Source organism: Ostrinia nubilalis, chromosome 5 (assembly GCF_963855985.1).
Source record: "Ostrinia nubilalis chromosome 5, ilOstNubi1.1, whole genome shotgun sequence".
Taxonomy (NCBI): Eukaryota; Metazoa; Arthropoda; class Insecta; order Lepidoptera; family Crambidae; genus Ostrinia; species Ostrinia nubilalis.
In genome coordinates, this window is record NC_087092.1 from 871,151 (window position 1) to 893,003 (window position 21,853).

The following is a 21,853-nucleotide window of genomic DNA, read 5'->3' on the forward strand; positions in this document are numbered from 1 at the left end:
GAAACTTTCTTGTCTCTAAATACGAGTAGACACCTGTTTAAACAATAGGAAACGAGATAACGATGCGTTTCAAGAGCAACCTTTTGGCTCTAAACGTAAAAAGCTAAAGGTGTGTAACATTACAAACAACGTTCTTGAGAGGTTTTGTGCGAGAAGCTTTATAATTATAGAGGAAAATTATTTGAGATGTATGGAGGAAATATTCAAAGCCGTAAAACTTGTATTTAAAAACAAAAACATCCTTGAAATGACGAGACCGGTTTTGTTTAGTGTGATGATGCTACTGATGGCTCACTTGGGAATTCCATTTGATCCTACTTGAATAGTAAAACTTATTAATAAGCTACGTGATTTTATGTTCAAAAGTGCAATAAACAAGTGTTTTAATAAACGTTCGAAGTTATGGGCGATGCCATTGATGCCTCGGCGGTACCTTTATCGTCGTTTAGCTACGAGTTTAGGACATTGGTGTCGGATTTGTTGAATACTAGACGTGTAATAACGACTGATGGTCCCAATAATCTTCCCAGGTAAAATGAAGTTACATTAATTTAACATTAATTCAGGAACTTCCGTGAGGTTAGCGTAAGAGCCAATGTCAAGTTACTTATTAAACCAATTCTTGTTTATTCAAGTAATGATGTAGTTTTTATAATAATAAGAATATTAGACGATATTCTTCCACCGCTAATCTTGACTTTCACTTTTCTGAGGCCTCACGCCGACTTCTTAAGATAATTTAAAGTGATATTACACTGTTTTGTTTAATTTGCATGCGACGGCGAACACTTATTATACATTATTATCTAATATTCGGAAAAGAAAACAAAACTCACTTTCCCGCCAATCGAGACCTGCTACCTTGGACGAATAAATTCTTCCAAGCCTACTACATAAAGCAGGTCTCCTGTGCCACTGTTTTGTGTTTTCTTACACCTACAAATAATGTCATACCTAAATATTTCTAAATGCTCTTTTTAAACAGAGATTGGAGAGGTTTAGCATACTTGTTGCAAATATCCTCAGAGGTGGCACGCAGCATAGGGGAGAGCCCAGACAAGGCTGGCAGACTCTTGGATATTTGGGTGAAGAGGGGCGACGGTACCGCCACGCTGCAGACTCTCTTCGACTACTTGACACGGCTAGACAGATTTGATTTATACGACGATATTATCGAACTTGCGAATCTTGGCCAACTTATTGGTGAGTTCAATGATTTGTGCCATCATTATTTTTTTGCCAAAGTTATTGACTTAAATCAAGAAAAGAACCTACCTGATCATAATTATTATAACTTTTCAGCACCCACAGTTTATCAAAATGAATTTGGAAATGAGAATGGAATTCTAGAAGACAGAGTTAACGGGAACAATAACAAGATCATCACATACGATGACAGAAGGGACGGCGTTTCTCATTACTACCATGCGTATGTGCTTTTCGCCCACGAGGACTGGGAGTTTGTTCGAGAGATTCTATCTCGGATGAAAGCATTGGGATTTAAGGTTAAAACGAAAAAATATGAAAGAGCTATTTATTGATAAATGTATCCTGGGCAATAAATCTATCCTGGACTTGGTAATACTAGCTAGGACATCCGACACAGCAGCGGATGACACTGTCGGGTTTTAGTGGGTGGGCCCCGCCCTTCTGGCAGACATCTAAAACTACTTGAAAAGTATAATTTTTTTTTTATGCTAGACAAGGCAGGTATTTGACCGCAATCGCACCTGGTGTTAAGTGAGATGCAGTCTAGGATGGTACATTTTCTTTTCAGGCGCATATTTATTTATGTATGTGTAATTCCGTAGCTATGCACCGAGTATGACTTGGACGTCGAGCCCGGTTCGCTCAAGCGGTACGGGCCGATCGCTCAGTTCATCACGGAGCGCTGCCATCGCATCATCCTGGTCTACTCGCCCGACTTCCTCGTCAGTGCTGATAGTTTCTTTTACGCGTACTACGCGCAGGGCAACGGCATTGGCATTGGTAAGATTCATTAATCCTTCAAGGCCCGCGAATCTAGACACAATAGATAAATCAATAGTTATGTAGTGTCCGACCGAAGGTGTATTTTTGGCCGAAGCCGAAGCCGAAGCCGATTAATCGGCTATCGCCACGACCTTCGGCCGAAGCCGAAGCCGAAGGTTTATATTCTCTCAGCACTCAGTCAATTATTTTGTTCAATATTGTCTACAAGCTACAATTAATATTAAAATTATTTCAAAACCTCAATATTGAAGGTTTATATTGACTGTCTTATAAAGAAGTTTATGATATATCAAAGAGATGGTTGGTTTAGAGATTAATAAAAGTTTGTGATTTACCTACTGGTAAAAGTAATCATTTCTTTATTATGAATAATTTCACAAATTACAATTAGATCAGGTCTTTGTTTTACTGGACTAGACCAAAACTAGACTAATATTATTAGTCTAATAAATAAAATAAAATAAATTAGCAACGAACAGGTCTTTGCTGGATTACTCCAAATATCAGTAGTAAAGCTGACCCATTCAGCTTTTTGTAGGAGAAGTATGACTTTACCTTTTACTTTTTCGTACGTTTCTGGCATTAAAGTCGTTCTGAAGTATTTCTCAGACTTTTTCCTATACCTGGACGGAGTGTCAGGGTCATTCAGATGGAGCCTTTGAAATGCTTCTCCTTCACCAAGGTTGTATGGCAGCATGTCGACGATAATGAGATCCATAATACTCTTATCAATACGTGATGATATAGGGTGATTATCAGGCCACGGCGGCGCAATTTTTTTTTCAATGATTTCTTGTAAAGTAGTTTGAGATTGATTTTTTTTCTTTTTAATTTGCGAAGGGCCAGAAGACTCCGACTTTTTTTTCATCAAGCTCTGGCGATTTTCATTTTTCTTATAATAAGCTGCCCATTCATTTTCATGAAGTTTTGCCAAATGATTTTTAATATTAGTTGTTGTTTGTTTTTTTGGTAAGGTGCTACCAAGAGACAAAGACTTGTTACATATTTTACAAGTTGCTTTATCAATATCATTGTTTTTTGTAAAGTATTCCCATATAGGACCCGTAGATGCCATCACGTACCTGAAATAATAAAAAAATATAATAAATACCTATTTGTTTCTTCAACTACATTCATTAAGCTCCAAACTAAGCCCAACACTGCATATACAATATGAATACGACAATAAATTAAAACTCAAACAGTAAATACCTAGTCTTTATACAGCTAATTTTAAATTGGAAATCCAATTTATTAATTTGGAACTATGAAATGATTCTAACAACAAAATAAACATTTCCTAACAAACTATATCCAATAGAAATTATAATAATTACCTATGAGAGTATAACATACAAATCCAAACCTATGTTAAATATCAGCTCCTCCAAAGCCCTAAACACGGAGGATATCGCGTGTGTAAGTACCTAAGTTTTTAAGTGTAATAAACCTAATATACACTAGAAATGATATTAAGTTCTAAAATAAAAACTCAAAACATTAATGAGAAAAACATGAACGATCCTAATTCATTCATTTACTAAATATGTATATCATTAAGTCGTTACTAATAGAAAATTTCTATTAACTCATAATAACTACCGTATACAAAATAGGTACCTATTGATTTCTTACTAAATACTAAACAAATGCTTACGTGAGGATTGTCCTTTTCACTTGTTCACTTGTAAATCAACACTAATCTATCACAATTTAAAAGATAAGCACAAATTCAAAACAAAACACTCGTTTAAAAACACGTACGAACTTGTTTTGATGCATGCAATGTGATATTTTGACAGTGACTCCCCGCCGCCTCATGACATTCGTAACAGTTCGTTTAATCTCGGCAGCCGGGCTTATGCCGAAGCCGAATGTTTTGCCGAAGGTGGACTTTTTGGCCGAAGGTGGCCGAAGCCGAAGCCGAAGCCGAAGCTTCGGTCGGACACTATAGTTATGACATTAATGAATGCCGTCTGGGACTCAAGCGGTTAAACCTTTACTTGATAGTGGCTGTATTGTTGACGCCATATTTAGGTTAACTTTACTGAGTTAACATAAGATTCATACGAATGTAAAATGGTTTTCTATATACCGGCAGGGTTAAGGATACTGACTTCAATAAACACAATTTTCCTGACGTTTGGTTAAGTGACGAAACAGAAAGTGACCAAAATAGTTTACAAATCTGATCTCGAAAACATAGAAGCATTCTTGAAAATCAAGTTTTCAAATAGGCGTTGTTTTTATTGAATGTGGGTTGACCACAATGACCACTGATCATCAATTTCGACCGTTCATAGTTTAATTACTCCCTTGTCATGTCACGATACCGCGTGCTATCTTAGCAGAACTGAATATCCTTCTATCCCTTTTCTTCCCTAGAGTGGAACGTGAGGCGCAATATAATCCCGGTGATCTACCGCAAGTGCCAACCGCCGTCCTCCCACCACTTGGCCAACTACCACCAACTGGTCTACGAGGAAGACGAGTGGGTGCCCTACGACTTCTGGGACCAGCTTGCCCAGACCCTTGGCAAGATTAAATTTTCTGAGTAAGTAATAATAATATAATAATAATAAATATCCTTGGACATTTTACACTACGCTCCTAGTCCCAAACTAAGCAAAGCTTGTACTATGGGTACTAGACAACGGATATAAACATACTTAAATACTTTTGTTTTTGTAAATACATACATATTATACATAGAAAACACCCAGTCCAATACAAACAAATATGTTCATGCACACAAATGTTTGTACTGTGTGGGAATCGAACCCGCAACCTCCGGGATAGTAGTCCGTTTCGAACCACTACACCAAACGGCCGACAAAGTATGGGCAGGCCCCCCACTATGCGGACCGACGCCGCGACGATCTGGTTAAGGTCGCGGGAGGTGCTTGGATGCGGGCGGCGCAGGACCGGTCTTTGTGGAAATCTTTGGGGGAGGCCTTTGTCCAGCAGTGGACATTCATTCGGCTGAATCGAACGAACGAAGTATGGAGGAGCACTAAACACTACCAGTGTGATTCATTGATTACATAGGACATGGAACTATTATAATAATTGACCTTGAAATTGTCAAAGATCTCTATTTCCTAGCTTCAGTTTCACACTTAGCAGACGTAATGAATAAAATAGGATGGTCTCGAAACTTGCTTTTTTAATAAAAAGCCTATTTAAGCCTAGATAAATTCCTTTTCCAAACAGATAATTAGAGAAATGATAATTTATGTTTCAGAACAAATGAAAATAATGAAATTTCTTCAAGTTATTCCTTGCCAATCATCTCCGAAATAGCCGACGATGATGCCGATTTTCTCAACTCAAGAAATATATTTAATGGCTACTCAGTGTCCAACGCACTGCATGTGGAACAGCTCAATGACTCAGAATCCTCTAGTTCGGACAGTCAGACAAGTTCCCAAACTCAAGGGAAGAAGCGGACAACAACAGTGACGAAAATGATGAAATTCTTCACAGGCAAAAAGAATACTGATTGAATACTACATAACTTTGCTGTTTGATCTAATAAGTTTTGACCAATGTTGTGTTGGTATGCATTGTTTTTTTAATTCCGACCAGGTTTAACTTTTTTTAAGTACTCAAGAAATACATTATTTTATGATAAAATATTTATACAGGGTGGAAACGATAAGTGATCTCACTCGATTATTTCTAAACTATACAAGATATCGAAAAACTGGTTACTGATCCTGAAAGTGCTTTACGTGCTCTTTCAAACGGTACCAATAATAGGTTACAGAATAAACTGGATTTATCCAATGATTGAATTTTTCCATCAGCCAGTCTTGGGCCCTTTACATACCAGCGGCTGGTAGCGGGCGTTCGCCGCGGAGTGCACTGCGGAACGTGCGGCCATCCATGCTTTAACGCAACACCGTCTCCATCGGTACCACATACCAACAGGTCCTTAGGTATCCGAGTTGATAACCCAAGAACCTCAACAACGAGTCAGCAAAAGCAATAAAACCTCGTGTTTTAGTCGGAAGTTGTTTAATTTAGCTAGTAACAGCGCGATATAAGCACGTCGTGTATGCGCACGAGTCGGTCCGCGCCGGCACTTGCCAGCAGCACGCCGCGCTCGCCACACGCGCACTGCACGCGTTCATATAAAGCTTGTAGTGTCAATATATTTTGTTTTGTGAAAGCAATGAAACCGCGTGTTCGTTCAGAAGTTGTTTCATTTAGCTAGTAATAACGCGATATAAGCACGTCGTTTATGCGCACGAGTCTTCCGCACTCGCGAGAAGGACGCCGTGCTCGCCGCACGCGTTCATATAAAGCTTGTAGTGTCAATATCTTTTGTTTTGTGAAAGCAATGAAACCGCGTGTTCGTTCAGAAGTTGTTTTATTCAGCTAGTAACAACGCGATATAAGCACGTCGTGTATGCGCACGAGTCTCGCTTACTCGCGAGAAGGACGCCGCGCTCGCCCCACGCGTTCATATAAAGCTTGTAGTGTCAATATCTTTTGTTTTGTAACAGCAATAAAACCGCGTGTTCGTTCAGAAGTTGTTTTATTTAGCTAGTAACAACGCGATATAAGCACGTCGTGTATACGCATAAGAGCGCACGGTCCTAGCGCCCCCTCTAATTACTAGAGGTCGCAAAGTTAGGTAATGATAGCACGCGGGCGCTACAATCTAGAGAGAGACGAATGTGATATTAAAAAGCAATAAAACCGCGTGTTCGGTCAGAATAGATATTAGCACGTCACTACCTTGTTTAATATACCACGCAATCTTGTATACCCATTCTTATAAGATACACCATACAAGAATACATGGTAAATTCAGTGAACTGCTCCTGAATCGATGTACCGACTACTACTATTTCTATTTATTTATATTAACCGGCAGACAGTGGTGACTGAGTTTGTTGCGGCGCTTCTTCTCAGCACTTGCCAAATGTTGGTCTCGAAGCGCTGGTAGGGTAAAAAGATTATGAGACATGTAGAGGCTCCTTAAGAGCAAAATGACGATTTGTAAGAACTATTTATTAGTCCAAACAAATAAAGAAATTTTGACTTTGACTTTGACTTTAGAAGTTGTTTTATTCAGCTAGTAACAACGCGATATAAGCACGTCGTGTATGCGCACGAGTCGGTCCGCGCCGGCACTTGCGAGCAGCACGCCGCGCTCGCCCCACGCGCACTGCACGCGCGGGCAGAAGGCCAGTCGCCTCACGGTCAGGTGGTGCGCCGCGCTGGAAATAACACATTGTGTTAAGCTATAGTTCGGTCGCCGAGGACGTAGAATTTCGTCCAATGACCCCAAGCTACCCATCCTTATCGCTCGCGCGTAATTATATTGCTGTCGCGACTGTGCGTCGGGCGGCCGCAGTGAGTGTGCGATCGCGACAGCAATATCACGTAACAGAGTCGTATACACATGTGTATAAGAATAAGAACACTTTATTCAGCATAGAAAAAATAAAATGTGGGTGCTTACCATGAGTTTGCATTTTTTATGCAGCACACCTACGTAAACTCATGGTAAGCACACTGAAGACCCGCCCCTCAGCAGCACGTATTCTGTTATGAGTTCTGCCTGTGAAATAATGGTTGAGGTTTGGCTAGGGCATGCAATTCGGATATCCGGATATCCGTATTATTCGGATATTCGCCACATTTATTATTCGAATAGCATCTATATAATTATTCGGTCTTTTCGAACAATACGAATTAGAGATGAAACGGATAGTTGTTTGGCCGGATACCGGATACCGGATATCCGGCCAGCTGCTAGGCCGGATAGCCGGATATCCGGCGGCCGGATAGTTGGCCCATTGTCTCGTTGCATGTCGTGACGAGTATAGTGCCGCACAGGTGCTTCGAACGCGATCAGTGGTTCTATTAGTAGAATAGACTAGTCACACTTTTGGAAAATCGAATCCGTCCGAATAGAATGTCAGATTTTGCCACTTGTCTAGGGGGCAGATCAATTCAATTTCGGCTGCAATCGTGAGTGTGTGATTGAATAGCGAAAATTTAACTATACCTACTGGTCATCACAAAAATCGGCCCACCTACGTTTTACAGTAAAACTCGTTTCTACTGACACAGTCATGGTGCCCCAACAATATTGGTGTTATTTGAAAGCCCAATAAATATCCTTAAAGAAAAACACATTTAATTTCTTAATAAACGATTAACATAAACGCGATATACAATAAATGTGACTTGAAAAAAAACCTCACTGGGCTCACTTCTGGGATCAATAGACCCATTTTTATGGTTATAAAACCAAAGAATGATCTCACGTGTCCTCTTTAACAGATGGATAGCGATTAATCCCAACTTAACAGTTTTATAGCCATAAAAGTCGGCTCAAGCGTAACTACCTATTTTTTGAAGAAGTGACTCTGGATTCTTCTACAGACACATTTTTGGGGTAAAAACCTTTCCTTTAATGAAAGGAAGTTTAGAACTAGGCTTTTAAAAAAAATAAAAAAAATAAAATATGTTTATTTCGAACCAGGGTCCATATAGTGTTAGTAACAATGTAAGCTTAAAACTATGTTAGTATTAATTAATTAAATAATAGAAATTATTATTAATTATTATTATTAAAGACATTATTATTATTAAAATTATTATAATTAATTTTAGTGTCTTTGACGAGATGGACGCGAGTCCAGTGTTGCATAATAGCACTGTCTGCGTCCAGTCTCGCCGCGACCGCCTCTTAAATGGTGCCAATATTGGTGGGAAGTGGGGATGCATACGTTTGAAAGTGCTTGTCGCGGGAGGGTCGATCTTTGTGATGACCAGTGTAGTTGCATGATGTCATCAGACCATCAGTGAAAAAAAAATCGCCTATTTTATTTGGCAATATTTCGACATTAACAGATATTTACTATTTATCTATGTAGGTAATTCGTCATTAGAGTGAATAGCCCAGAAAAATAAATTAGTTTTGAAAGGCCTTAATATGGCTTTTTTGTAACTTTTTGGACTTTAAATAAAAGCCGTCATTATTGTAAGCCATTTTATTAATATTTACCTCAAAGATTAATGTATTTCATTTTATTAATAGGAAATTGACGTTTTTTTTAAATATCCGGTATCCGGCCGGATAGTGAGTTACTATCCGGTATCCGGCCGGATAGTAAATTAGGGCCGGATATCCGGCCTACCGGATAGTTGCCGGATATCCGTTTCATCTCTAATACGAATACGCCTTTCCTATTAAAAACTTGTAAAAATATCTGACCGCAAACTACTTAATAAAACTTAAAACTATTAAAATTGCAAGCAAGAAGTTAGAGGTAAGGTTAGATGAATGGACAAGTGCGCGAAATCGCAGATATCTCTTCAAGTGCCAACCAATATTCGCGAAAAAGGTTAAAGTGCCATGCGTATGGTTTCCGATGGTGCTAGTGTTATGGTGTAGTTATCTCCTGTTGTAATGAGATTTTTTATTCGTAGTAAATCAACAGGAGCCCAGTGACTCAGTTGCCCTCAGTGGTCATGGTTTCTCAACTGTCCTGGAATCTACTAAGGAGACTCCTGACACTAGCTCTTTGCAGTCACGGGATTTGGTAAATCAAACGTATGGCTTTTGTCTGGAAACGCTCGATTATGTCGAGATTGGAGTTGGCAGCTGTTCCCCACAGCTGTATCCCGTAGGTCCAGATAGGTTTAAGGATAGTTTTGTAGACCATCATTTTGCTACTAGTGTTCAGCTGTGACTGGACTCCGACAAGCCACATCATGTTTCTTAGTTTGGCATCTAGGTGCTTCCTCTTTGTCCTTAATACGCTTTCTCCAGGTTAGACTGTGGTCCAAGTGCAAGCCGAGATACCTAACGTCCTCAGCGGCTCAGCCTGAGGTATTTGGATACCATTAAGTTAAGTGTAACCGGTTGGCAGGAGTTTCTTCTGAGAGTGAAGGTTACATGAACATGCACAGATTTTTCTCCGTTCGCTTTAATACGCCATGAATGGTACCATTTCTCCATTTCCGTCAGGCTTTCCTGGAGATAGAGTGAGGCCGTGACTGGATCGTCGTGTGTTGCCATTGTTACATTGTCATCAGCAAAGGTTCCTGTGAATGTATTTGCAGTTGTTGGCAGGTCTGCGGTTAACAATAGGTATAGCACGGGCCCCAAGACACTAACCTGGGGTATACCGGACGTTATGTTGCATAGGGCAGAACAAGAGTCTCCAGATCTGACTTCAAATCATCTGTCTTTCAAATACGACTCAAGTATTTCGTAGAACGGGCATGGGAGGTTCTGTTTCAGTTTGTACAAGAGCCCTTTATGCCAGACCTTGTTGAAGGCTTGACTTATGTCCAAGAACGCAGCTGAGCAGTATCGTTTCTTTTCTAGTGCTTCTGAGACGATGTTCATGGTTCTGTGGACCTTTCAGTTGTGGAGTGTCTTTCCCGGAAACCAAATTGGTGTTCAGGTATCAGATCACCGATGTGGGGCTTCATTCGTTTGAACAGTATTTTTTTCGAATACCTTCAATAGCAACTTTTTTTTTAAGTATTTATTGAAGTTAGATGATTGTATTAAGCAAATTGATCCTTATTAAAATTATTATAGACAAAAAAGTGTTTCTTTTAATTTACATTATATTGAAAATAGCAGTATTCGAAAAAATCGTTTTATTCGAAGTATTCGAATACCATAAATTTTAGTATTCGAAATATTCGAATACCAATATCGAACGAATAATGCATGCCCTAGGTTTGGCCCAGTATTTGTTATAATGACAGCGTTTTCAAGCCTTTTACAGAAACGGCATAGTAGTCCGTTCTGAACCACTACAACCAAAGGCCATAATATTATGAAAATATGTTGTACAAAAAGTATTATTGAATAAGATTCGAGGGACCCGTGGCGTATTCAAAGCTACTCACTTGTTATTCATTTCATAAAGCGGCGTCCATTCCAGCTCCGCAAAGCTGTACAGCTTGACAACTCCTGATTCAAGTCCCGCTGCGAGCACTCGGCATTCCCGTAGGATCAGTGGAGCGAATGCCAGCGCCGTCACCGCCTGGTTCGGCTCCCGGTGTTGGTTGTATAACGCGTAGTCGTTTAGGGACGACTTCTGAGCCGCTTCTATCTTCGACCAGACGCATATCTGAAATCGGTCATTGATGGATGAGATAATGGGTTACAGGTGAGAGGAAAATGAATAAATTGACTAACTACATTAACTGTTCTAACTATAGAATAGACCCAAACTAGAAAATTAACTACATAATACATAAATATTCATTAATGATGTGAATAAACATATTTATACGTCTCTTGTGTATTTTGCATAATATACATGTTTAATTAATTTTACAACCAGCACAATAGATAATGTAAATAATTATAAGAACAATCATACATATAAATTGCCGTATATGTATTATGTTACATGGCAATGTGTCTATGTAATTCAATATTGTATAACCTTTTCCACCACATCCATGCGCAATAAACAATTTTTGACCATAGGCTCACTATAAATGAAAAATCATTTATAGAACTATTGACTACCTACAAATTTTTTGGTTCGCCATACTCACCACTGAGTGGGTTTCTTCTAGTAAGGCAGTAAGTCAAGTTAAAGCGTTTGTTATACGAAAATCTTTTTGCTTTTTGACGCTCAAATCAAGCACTTTTGACACAGCTGGTTAAACGAGATTTAGAACGCTATAACGCTAGAACGATTTCGCAAGACGGTACCGTTATATCGACTGTATCCGTCTTTTTCTAATCAATGCAACTCATACATTGCAATTAAGTAAAAGGAGTACAGGATTGAAAAAAAATCTTTGCAGTGTAATCTCGAATTCAAGCCAGTAGTTTACGTTTGCCTGCTACTGAATGAAAAAAAAACACACACACATTGGCACAAAAAAAAAATAAACACTAGCATTTTAGAAAAAAACTTACCTTTCCTTCCCTCGATCCGGTCGCGAACACTTCACTATCATGTCCCCACGCACAGCACCAAATGATTCTAGAGTGTATTCCGTTGGTTTTGTCTGTGCCGGCGGCGATGCCAAACAAATTTGTGTCTTTCGACCGCTCGTACAGGGTCCACCTTCGGTCGCGCGATACTGAGAGAAGTCGTTGGCTGTCCGGCGAGAAGGCAAGTTGGGTCACTGTGAGTTGATGGGAGACGAGCACTTGGAGCTTCTGCCAGTTTGATGTGTCCCTGGTGACAAGTAAAAATTGGTTATGTGTGTCTACAATACTAATCTGGACTTACACAACAAAATATGTGGTATTCTGAACGACGCAAGTAAGATAAGAATAGAAATATTCGAAAAATAGGCACTGGACAATCACATCTGAGTCACGTGGCGTTGGGGATTTTCAGATTAGCTGTTTAGCAGCGGCCGGCTTCCAATCTTGCAACCTGTATAAGATAATTTGCCTACCTTGTGGAACGCAGCGCTTGCCGATACATAGCCTCCATTCCAGTACCTTGCTACTCCATCGGCCGTCAGTTCTGCGTGCTGTTTGCCTTGTCTATTGCCATTTCAGCTTGCTAATCTGCATATACTTCGTTTCATCCACGAAGACGCGCCCCACCAATTTTCGGTCGAGAGAAGCGCGGTGTGCGGGGAGTTTGATCCGAGCAATCCGAGCGTCATTATTGTAGAGTGCGTGTGCACTCATGGATGATTTAGCGTGTACCGATAACACTCAAACATTAGCAGAAGAATGGTGGGGCGCGTCTTCGTGGATGAAACGTTCTAAAGCCTGGTCCTTCGCGCTCGCACACTCACTGCGGGCGCGCGTCGCACAGTCGCGACAGCAATATAATTACGCGCGAGCGATAAGGATGGGTAGCTAGGGGTCATTGGACAAAATTCTACGTGCTCACGGACCAGGCTTTATACATCAGTATGTGTTGAATGCTTACCAGATGAGCACGGAGGCGTGCTCCTTGGTGGTGGCCTTGCAGGCCGAGGCCAGCAGGCGGCCGTCGGCGCTGGCTTCTAGCGCGAACACCTCGTAGCCGTGCCCGTATAGCTTCTGAACTTCGGGCCTCAGTGGCCTCTCGGACTCCGGTCTTACCAGATGAGCACGGAGGCGTGCTCCTTGGTGGTGGCCTTGCAGGCCGAGGCCAGCAGGCGGCCGTCCGCGCTGGCTTCTCACGCGAACACCTCGTAGCCGTGCCCATATAGCTTCTGGACTTCTGGCCTCAGTGGCCTCTCGGACTCCGGTCTTACCAGATGAGCACGGAGGCGTGCTCCTTGGTGGTAGCCTTGCAGGCCGAGGCCAGCAGGCGGCCGTCGGCGCTGGCCTCGAGCGCGAACACCTCGTAGCCGTGCCCGTATAGCTTTTGACTTCGGGCCTCAGTGGCCTCTCGGACTCCGGTCTTACCAGATGAGCACGGAGGCGTGCTCCTTGGTGGTGGTCTTGCAGGCCGAGGCCAGCAGGCGGCCGTCGGCGCTGGCCTCGAGCGCGAACACCTCGTAGCCGTGCCCGTATAGCTTTTGACTTCGGGCCTCAGTGGCCTCTCGGACTCCGGTCTTACCAGATGAGCACGGAGGCGTGTTCCTTGGTGGTGGCCTTGCAGGCCGAGGCCAGCAGGCGGCCGTCGGCGCTGGCCTCGAGCGCGAACACTTCGTAGCCGTGCCCGTATAGCTTTTGGACTTCGGGCCATAGCGTGTTTTGCATCAACGTCTCTTCCGTTGGCGGCTCTGCGAAGTAAAGAAGTAAATTACATTTAAACTGTACCATAAGAAGCACAATGAGTATAATATGTGATACTTGATAACGATAGAGCGCTTTCACATTTAGATTTTAGACCCACAACACACGGTGAAACGCAATTTCAAACCGGTTTCAAACTGGTCGCGTCATGTGTGGTCTCTCAACGGAATCTATGGCAGAAACTTAGGTGCAACTCAAAAGTAACTAGAAGTTGCAGTTTCGTTGCAATTGCGTTTCGCCGTGTTCTGGGCCTTAGGCGACTTTGGAAGTGCGACAGACGCGTCAGTCACGCGGAGTGACAGACGCGCTATCGATGGTTTCATGCTATAAAACGCCACTACCTTGCTTGCTTCTGACGTCCTAATGTGAAAGCGGTTTGAAGATAACACATTAAATACAGGATACAATACATTAAAGAAAACTCATTAATGAGTGTGTGAGACCGGAGCCTGAGCTAGGTAAATGAATACCTGTGTTACAGGTCACCGGGCCCCCACCACCACGGATTTGAGCAAGTATAGCTAGCAAAGGCGAGAACATTTTAAAATACTAATAGATTAAACAATTTCTACAAGAGAAATAATAATCTAACCAAAATTCTATATTAAAAATTATATTAATTTAAATTGTATTATCAGATATAAATTAAATTGAGTTGATATAAATAAAATTGAATTGATATAAAATTAAATTGAATTGATATAAATTAAATTGAATTGATATAAATTAAATGGAATGAATTGAATTGGATTAAATTAAATAAAAAAATTCTTGTTGTCTAAGTAAATGAAAGACTGTAGGCTGTAAGTGAACTTACTAGTGAGTGTGACGGGCGTGAAGTGTCTGTCTTCGTCGCCCGCGGGCTCCTCGTCGCTGAACACGGCCTTGTTGGACAGCCCTAGCGACGGCTGCGTCGCTCCCTCGGGGGCCGCGCCTGCAATACGTTGCAAAATCAAGTTTCTGTATACAGCTTAAAAATATTTTCATATTTGCATACCGGCACAATTTACTTTGTTATTTTTATCCGGAAAACATACGTTTTGTATGATATAATCATGTGAAACAATAACCCACAAATTACCACTAAAGCCTGGTCCGTGAGCACGTAGAATTTTGTCCAATGACCCCAAGCTACCCATCCTTATCGCTCGCGCGTAATTATATTGCTGTCGCGACTGTGCGACGGGCGCCCGCAGTGAGTGTGCGAGTGCGAGAGGCTTTACCTAAGAAACTGTGTACCATTTACATATTTTTTCGCATAAAAAAATCTACTCGGTGGCGGACTCGAATGACAATACTGCTACCAGCCGGGCTACGATGCACATCGATACTGATAAAATCTTATCGATGATTTTAGACATTAATGATGTCGCGTAAATCGATAAAATGACACGATAAAAGCTTATCACGGCACGCGTCCTAGGCCTACATGCCATAGCCGTGGACTTATGCCAACTAAGCGCGTGGTCTGCTTACCTTCGTTGCCTTCCACCAGGTCCTCCCCGACCAGGCTCTTGAAGTTGAGCAGGAAGTTCTGCGGCGCCTTGAAGACCCGAATAACTTTCTCTTCAGCAGCGGAGGCGAAGGTCGTGCTGCTGACGGGAGCCACAGCCGCCAGGTCGTAGCCGTGGACTTGAGGACGCGCGATCTCGTGCCATTCTGGTGCGAGGTCTGAAAAGGTGTTTGAACTTTAATTCAAATATTTTATTCAGTACATAGGCACTTATGTACACGTCCCAAATATGTATATGTTACGGTCAAAGTGATAAATGTGAAAATTATGAATAATCGCCGGTTATTATGAATAATTACCGCATGATTTGGTAAATGTGATTAATATGAGGTCATTTATGTGTGTATAAAACTAAATAGGCGGCTTAGGGGTGGCCCAAGGGCCACCCCCGCCGCACCTTAACCTATTTTTCACTTTAAATCAAAACATTATGTTATAGGCATCATGGAAAAGTAATATTATGCAAGAAACATTCCAAACTCATTATGCCAAATTATATTAATATATGATATCAAAACGTCCAAAAGTTTGGCTGTACACGAGCACGTACACAAGATGTTGTTCTCTTTTATGAAATTTGTTAGTACTAAGGTTGAATTATTAAATAATCACTGTTAAATGTGATTAATTTATCACTTTTACAGCGACTGTCGGTAATTATTCATAATAACCGGTTATTATTAATAATTTTCAATTTATCACATTAACCGTAACATATACATAGCTTGCCCTACCACCACTTCGGGACAACATATGGGCTGGTGCTGAGAAGAAGTGGCGGAAGAAACTTTGTCAGCCTCTTTTTCAATAAAATACAGTAATTTATAGTTTACATGACACGCAATAAGTGCGAGCTAGGCAGGTAAAATCCAGCCATCCATTTAGAGAATATTACAATAGCCTAATTAAATGGTGTCAGTGTCAGACTGCTGATATTTAACTGGTCCGCGGACCAGATTTCCGGTGGGCCAGATAATACCTAACCCGATAGAAGGATCGGTAATTCGATATCCGTCGTCCGCTGGAATATTATGGTGAACCCATTTCTAGTAAAAGTACATTTAGCTCAAATGGAGGGTTTAAAACACTATCAATGATTTTCAAGCTGACAATATCCCAACGGTGTCCGTTTCAGATAGACTAAATTTGAAAGAACGGCAGGTGTGCGGTTTTATCGGACTCGTCCAACAGGCAGCCGCAAAGATACACACTTGCGACTCCCATGCGCCCGAGTCAAGCTTCAGTCAAACCGATCACTGAGGGCACATAGGACGCGCGTCCTGTCATTGGTCACGCTAACTAGGTCTGTCCCATTCTAACCTTACCCTCTCGCTTCCACGGCGCGTGCAGGCGCGCGGTCTGGTCGGCGGACACGCTGATGAGGTAGCGGCCTAATGTCGGCTCCCACTTCACGTCCTCCACGCAGCCGAAGTGGCTACCGACCCCACCTGTGACTCTTATGAGCCGGAGTCACAGGCTAGCTAGCTCTGTCTCATTCTAAGCTCACCCTCTCGCTTCCACGGCGCGTGCAGGCGCGCGGTCTGGTCGGCGGACACGCTGATGAGGTAGCGGCCTAATGTCGGCTCCCACTTCACGTCCTCCACGCAGCCGAAGTGGCTACCGACCCCACCTGTGACTCTTATGAGCCGGAGTCACAGGCTAGCTAGCTCTGTCTCATTCTAAGCTCACCCTCTCGCTTCCACGGCGCGTGCAGGCGCGCGGTCTGGTCGGCGGACACGCTGATGAGGTAGCGGCCTAATGTCGGCTCCCACTTCACGTCCTCCACGCAGCCGAAGTGGCTACCGACCCCACCTGTGACTCTTATGAGCCGGAGTCACAGGCTAGCTAGCTCTGTCTCATTCTAAGCTCACCCTCTCGCTTCCACGGCGCGTGCAGGCGCGCGGTCTGGTCGGCGGACACGCTGATGAGGTAGCGGCCTAATGTCGGCTCCCACTTCACGTCCTCCACGCAGCAGTGGCTACCGACACCACCTGTGACTCCCATGCGACAGTCACCAGCTAGCTAGCTCCGTCTCACTCTAAGCTCACCCTCTCGCTTCCACGGCGCGTGCAAGCGTGCAGTCTGGTCGGCGGACACGCTGATGAGGTAGCGGCCTAATGTCGGCTCCCACTTCACGTCCTCCACGCAACCAAAGTGGCCACCGACACCACCTGTGACTTTTATGAGCCGGAGTCACAGGCTAGCTAGCTCTGTCTCATTCTAAGCTCACCCTCTCGCTTCCACGGCGCGTGCAGGCGCGCGGTCTGGTCGGCGGACACGCTGATGAGGTAGCGGCCTAATGTCGGCTCCCACTTCACGTCCTCCACGCAGCCGAAGTGGCCTCCACATACCACCTGGGATTCCCATGCTCCTGACTCCTGGAAAAGAACGATAACGATTACATTATTTTGTGCAAGGTTTTATCTGATGTGTCAGTCAAAGTCAATGTCAAAATTTCTTTATTTGTTTAGACTTATAGTTTTTACAAATCGTCTAATATTTTGCTCTTAAGGAGCCTCTACATGTTTCATAATCTTTATACCCTACCAGCGCTTCGAGACCAACATTTGGCAAGTGCTGAGAAGAAGCGCCGCAACAAACTCAGTCACCACTATCTGCCAGCATCAATTTGTCTTGTAATAATTAACTTTTAAAAAAAATAAAACCGACTTCAAATGCGTGAACACAAAAAAAAACTAAAAATTAAAAAAATTGCGTATAAAAAAGTTCATCCCCAATTTTCCACCCTTGGGGGTGAAATATTTTCTTCAAATTCGCATGAAACCACCCTTTTGATAATACCTATTCAACAAAAAAAGAATCGTTCAAATTGATTTATAATCGGCGGAGATATTGCGTATAAAAAAGTTCATCCCCAATTTTCCACCCTTGGGGGTTGTTTTTTCTATTATTAAATTTAAATGGGACCACCCTTGAAGTATTACCTATACGCCGAAAAAAGATTTTTTCAAATCGGTTCATAATTGGCGGAGTTATCGCGTAACAAACATAGAAAAAAAAAAAAAAAAAAAACATACGGGTCGAATTGAGAACCTCCACCTTTTTTGAAGTCGGTTGAAAAAATATATTAAGGTACGCAAAATATATTTACGCCACTTTCTTCTTTGAGAGTGTTGTAATTTTGCGGTGAAAATTAAAATTATACCATTAACTGGAGACCAGTACTTTCAAACTATGTTAAAATATAGACAAACACCATAGCATACCTTGTTTGACGACCAGATGTGAAACGATCCATTATATCCATGACCCAAGAAACTATCCCCTTTAGGTCCGAACCGGCTGCCGTAGAAGCCGAGCGCGTTCCCCCCAACCTCCCCTACTCTCACGCGCTCCACCCACACGCCCCCGCCCTCCTCTTCTGGTTCCCACACGATCAGCGTCTTGTCTAGAGAGGAGGATAGCAGCCGATACACTGGCACCTTTTTGTAGAAATCTGCAGAGGGAAAATAATGAGTTGAAGTGATGATTGATATCAAAACTATTCTATATTGTTTTAAACTTTCATGGTCACTAACTAAATTATTATTATTGACGGGATTGCTTCCATGTACCTTAATTTTGAGTTTCCGATATTTAGGCACTGTTGCAAGCGCCATGGTCACGGAGTAACTGAAGGGACTTGCGGGTGAGATGTTATGGGCAGGCAACTCAAAATTAAGTTACATGGTAGCAATCCCGTCAATAAATAATTTCATAACTATTCTATTCTATATCCAATTTTAAAATTCTATAACTAGAAAATGAATTGTGTATATGGTTGAGAGTGGTTATCAATTTTTCTCTAGCATTTCAGACCTAAGTTAGATGTTTGTGTCAAAGTTACGCAAAAAATCGCGCAAGAAATTATGTAACAGCTTCTTTAAGTAGATTAATCTTTAACTTTGCAAATAAGCATGATTGTTCGCCAATATTGCTCAGTAACGTCACTGTATATCGTACGTAAATTAAGTAATTAAATGTAGTGGAAAATGTTATCAATATTCTAGCTACAGTATACTCAATATTGCACATTTCCATATAGTGTTTGACGCAATTTGCTGTGCAATATTGTGTATCATCCAGTATTTTGTTACCTCTAATTGTCATGGTTGATCGCTGACATTTTAAGTCTGCGAATCCTTGATAAACACATTCTGGCAGCATGAGAAATGGAAAAATAAAAAAGTAAGAAGTGTGATTTAGTTATCTTTTCTTTTTGGTATGTGATGATTTTATCATCAAGTCTATATTCAGGGTTGCACTCTGAAGGCTTCAATGTATTCTTATTTTCTTTCCCTACCCTACATTTCTCCCACTCTCATTATTTTTTTTACCCAAAAACAGGGAAACTTAACTTCTTTCTAATGAATGTAAGTTATAATTTGAAACAAGCTCAGTAAACTTGAAATTCATGTTAATTGATGTATGGCAACTTACCATATGGATGCCACTGGACACCATACACCCAGCCTTCATGTCCAGCCAACACTGCATCTAGTTTCACAGACCAGTCTTGGTTGTGTGCATGGAACAGTTTCTCTTCCACGCGAATCTCTGAAGTGGGTGTGTGCACAGTGTGAGGCTGTATCCGCCACAGTCTGATGTATGTGTCTTGTGAGCAGGAGGCTAGTAGTATTGCATTGTTCTCTAGAAAAGGGTAGGTATTATTTAATTTTTGGACCAATAAGTATTTTTTTCAGTATGCAAAAGAAAAGCTTAAAGGCTTTGATTAATCTCCTGAGTTCTTAATTGGCTATCCTATAATATCATTTATCTAACAGTGATGTCAGTCATTCCTTAAAATCATGAAATAAGTTTGAAACAAAAAAAAGATTGAATATGGTGAAGTGATGGCAAATTAATGAGGTTACCAGTAACAGAATTACAAAATGTAACTAAAACAGCTAACAAACAGTGTGTATAGTGCAATAATGAGTAAAATATTAATTAATTAGTATTCACAAATGATACACACCAACATTTAATACATCCATTCCCCTCACCCAGTCTTCATGTCCGACTAAAGAATGTACTTTGTGGTATTCTTTATTATCGCTTGCATAGATGTGTATCTTGTGGTCGTCGAGGGCACAGAAAAGGAGAGGCTCTTCTACTGAGGATAGCATATGTGCATGTAACGTCAGGCATAGACCAGAGTGGAGATTAATGGTTTGCTTGAGTGACGTTTCACCTAAAATAAATAAATGAAAAGTAAGTAAAATTATTTATGATTTGTTAAATAACGCAACATCAAATTCATAGCACTCATTAAATGTAATTTAATTTTTTTAAGAATATTCTTAAGTAGCTCAGTTGGAAGAGGAGTCGAAAGGTTGTGAGTTCAATTCTCACCTTAGGTAGTTCGATTTTTTCAAGTAGTTTATTTAAAATTTATGTTCTAAATAGTTTTAAAAATGTGTTGATTTGTAAATCGTAACAGTATCTGTATGTCAGATATGAAAGAGAATAATATTGTTATATTGAAACATTTATTCACTTACCATCGATTCTTTCCCAAATTTTTATGGTAGAATCAATTGATCCAGTATAAATAATTAAATTGTTTTCATTTGTGTACATCCCAAACACACATGTAACTCCCTCTGTGTGTCCTTCAAGTTTACTAGTAACTTGCCAGCTTTTCTCGAAGGTCCATACTGCAGCAGTCTTGTCAGCAGAACAAGATAAGAATTCTGTGCATGCTGCGTATGGCTTATTTAGCCACTTAACAGCGTTAACATTTGAAGTGTGGTGACTAAGGACTAAGATATCTTTGCCTCTTAGTTCCTGTAAAAAGATAAGAATACACTAATACAGCTGGTTCTCGATTCCAGATGGTGAATATTTATTTAGAGGTTGGATTATGTTTGATACAGCGGAACATCTAGTATGTACATAGTAGCATCACTATGAAGTAAGAGAAGCGTAAGGCAACTATTTAGGTATCATTAGTAATAAAATTATGTATTTTTGCTTACCGGATTGTAAATAACAACAGCATTTGACGCACCATAACAAATAACCCCATTGCTATTCCAATCTACTATTTCAGGTGTGCGGTTGCAAGCTACAGACGTGTAAACTTGTTCCACGGATACTTCCATGTTTTAAGCAAGTTTCACTTTGTCTTAAACAAGAAAGCTTATGAATAATTTTTATTTACAATTCAACATCTGTTTTGAGGTTATATTTGTATTTTGTGTCAAAAACACGTCAAAATTATTAATCTCACTCAAGATCTGTGATCTCAAGTTTTCCGAGTTCCATTTTATTGAAAATGTTTTTTTCCAAACATGATCGAAATTTTGTATAGAGTCAACAGAAATAATGAATTTATATCAAAATTATTTTTAATTGTTAATTTCAAGTGAGTGTCGGATGAATGCAAATAAAAATTCTTGAACGCGGAACGGAACGGAGTCAGATTGCATTTTTGGATGCGTTCAATAATAATTATTTGTGTATGCAAATATCTACTGAATTAATAAGGAAAATTATTTGAAATCAAATATTATTTTTCATTTTTTAATGAATTTTCAAATATGTTTTGGTTTAAATAATTTATAGTGGTCTTTGGAAAGGTCAACTATAGTCTTTTTCACGTAAGATGATCCGTATGACACTTCAAGGTTATCCATATTACG

At 40.9% G+C, this 21,853-nt stretch overlaps 2 protein-coding genes across 3 annotated transcripts; one reads left to right on the top strand and one right to left on the bottom strand.

Moving 5' to 3' along the window:
- Positions 1-125: 125 nt before the first annotated feature.
- Positions 126-5,523, top strand: LOC135071610 (myeloid differentiation primary response protein MyD88-A-like). 2 transcript variants are annotated; one of them, XM_063965369.1, is made up of 6 exons: positions 126-530; positions 986-1,203; positions 1,303-1,505; positions 1,812-1,989; positions 4,378-4,546; positions 5,237-5,522. In XM_063965369.1, the coding sequence occupies exons 1-6, from the start codon at positions 403-405 to the stop codon at positions 5,496-5,498; spliced, it is 1,158 nt and encodes a 385-aa protein (XP_063821439.1). In that variant the 5' UTR covers positions 126-402; the 3' UTR covers positions 5,499-5,522. The 2 variants fall into 2 exon arrangements, with proteins under 2 accessions (XP_063821439.1, XP_063821440.1); XM_063965370.1 differs by having other exon boundaries at positions 418-530; positions 1,027-1,203; positions 5,237-5,523.
- A 761-nt stretch (positions 5,524-6,284) lies between these two features.
- On the bottom strand, positions 6,285-21,426 carry LOC135071612 (elongator complex protein 2). Its single transcript, XM_063965372.1, has 12 exons — positions 21,188-21,426; positions 20,711-20,996; positions 20,185-20,400; positions 19,647-19,856; positions 18,434-18,663; positions 17,437-17,584; positions 15,170-15,364; positions 14,511-14,627; positions 13,515-13,680; positions 11,918-12,182; positions 10,888-11,111; positions 6,285-7,223 (listed from the first exon to the last, which is right to left on the bottom strand). The coding sequence occupies exons 1-12, from the start codon at positions 21,311-21,313 to the stop codon at positions 7,079-7,081; spliced, it is 2,328 nt and encodes a 775-aa protein (XP_063821442.1). The 5' UTR covers positions 21,314-21,426; the 3' UTR covers positions 6,285-7,078.
- Positions 21,427-21,853: the final 427 nt, after the last annotated feature.